Source organism: Phaethon lepturus, unplaced genomic scaffold (assembly GCF_000687285.1).
Source record: "Phaethon lepturus isolate BGI_N335 unplaced genomic scaffold, ASM68728v1 scaffold45294, whole genome shotgun sequence".
Classification (NCBI taxonomy): domain Eukaryota; kingdom Metazoa; phylum Chordata; class Aves; order Phaethontiformes; family Phaethontidae; genus Phaethon; species Phaethon lepturus.
Window position 1 is genome coordinate 377 of NW_010536386.1, and position 1,498 is coordinate 1,874.

The 1,498-nt window shown below is 58.9% G+C and overlaps 1 protein-coding gene across 1 annotated transcript in view; it reads left to right on the forward strand.

Annotated features, from left to right (window-relative positions):
• The window catches only part of LOC104620060 (transmembrane protein 216-like), a gene marked incomplete at both ends in the record, with an annotated part of 1,025 nt that extends 368 nt beyond the window's left edge, over window positions 1-657 (forward strand). Inside the window, 2 exons of the mRNA XM_010286146.1 lie at window positions 88-387; window positions 466-657. Coding sequence (XP_010284448.1) covers window positions 88-387; window positions 466-657 — 492 coding nt within the window. The remainder of the gene's footprint in view (window positions 1-87; window positions 388-465) is intronic.
• Between the last annotated feature and the right edge of the window lie 841 nt (window positions 658-1,498).

Sequence of the window (1,498 nt, forward strand, 5' to 3'; positions counted from 1 at the left end):
GCCAGGAGCTGCTGGGGCAGAGCTGGGGCCATGGTGGTGCCAATTACCATGTCCTCCTCCAGTGCAGAGTCCTGGGGGCGGCCACAGGCCCTGTGGGGGACACCCCAGGCGCTGTGGGGGACACCCTCCTACTGACCGCGTGTCCCACAGGGTCCAAGGGCAACCTGTGCCAGCGGAAGTTGCTGCTTTCCATCAGCCTGGCCCTGACCATCCCGGCAGCCGTGATGGCGGCCTATTACCTGCTGCTGCAGACCTACGCCCTGCGCCTGGAAGCCATCCTCAATGCCATCCTCCTGCTCTTCTACGCCGTGGAGCTGCTGCTGGGAGTCCTCGTGCTGGTCTCCTTTGCCAGGTACCACTGCCCGTCCACGCCGTGCGGGGAGCCAGGTAATGCCGCAGGAGCTGGCGCGGTGAGCTGCCAGGCCGGTTTGGCACTGACATGTCCGCCTCTTTCCTCCTTTGCAGCATGGATTCGTACTGAGATGCCGTGCCACGCCAAAGCAGCAGGCACAGAGCGGCATGGGTACATGAGGCAGCAGGGAGCCAGCAGCCCCGGTGCCAGGCCAAGCCCATACCAGCAGGCAGCCCCTGCCTGCAGGCAGCCCCAGGCAGGGGAGGTCTCCACCCTGCCCGCTCGCCGCTTCACCCGCCGCACACGTGAGCGACCTGCCCGGCAGGGCCAGCCCACTGCCACCCGGGACATGGCCCCCAGGGCTTGGGACGCGCAAGTCAGTTTGAGGTACGGAGAATTATTACTTTTTTTTCTACTGCTTTCTCAGAATAATTCACTATTTTCTAATAAATATTTATTTTTACCTGGTGGCTGTGCATGTGGCTTCCCCTGGGGCAGCGGGCTGGGCATGGAGCTTCCAGGACCGCACTGCTGTGCCATAGCACTGCCCTGAGCCAGCTCGGAGGGCACAGTAGCCCTTCAGAAGGGTCAGAGGATGATGAGGGTCAGGGATAGCAGGCACAGGGCACCAACAGTCCCCAAGCACTGCTCTTCCCTCCCACACAGCAACCTTCAAACACTCCCACCCCTCTCATTTCCTAAAAGACCATCGCAGGGAGGAAACGCGACAGAAGAGCCCTACAGCGCCATATAAAAGATTGACAACGTCATCAAGTTTATTACACAATTTCCAACCTATCAGAAAGACAAACAAATCTAGTCACTGCGAGCAGGAGGGGCAGCGCCTCGCTGGGTGGTTAATAGGGGTTTGCTCTGCACTTTTCCCCACTATTTGGAAAGAAACTAAAAGTTTGTGTCGTTAAGTAAAAAACAGAACTCTCCCGCCGAGCGCTCCCCCCAGCACTCACCCGCTAAGCCGGCACCTCGCGGTACTTTACAAGATGGGTGGGGGTTTTTTTTGTTTGTTTTGTGTGTCATTTCAACCTAAAAAGACCTCCGGAGCCGGGGTTCTCCTGTCCAGCAACAGTTCAGAGGGTGACGCTGCCGGGCTGGCACCCGCCCTGAAAGTCACCCTGTGTCTCCTCA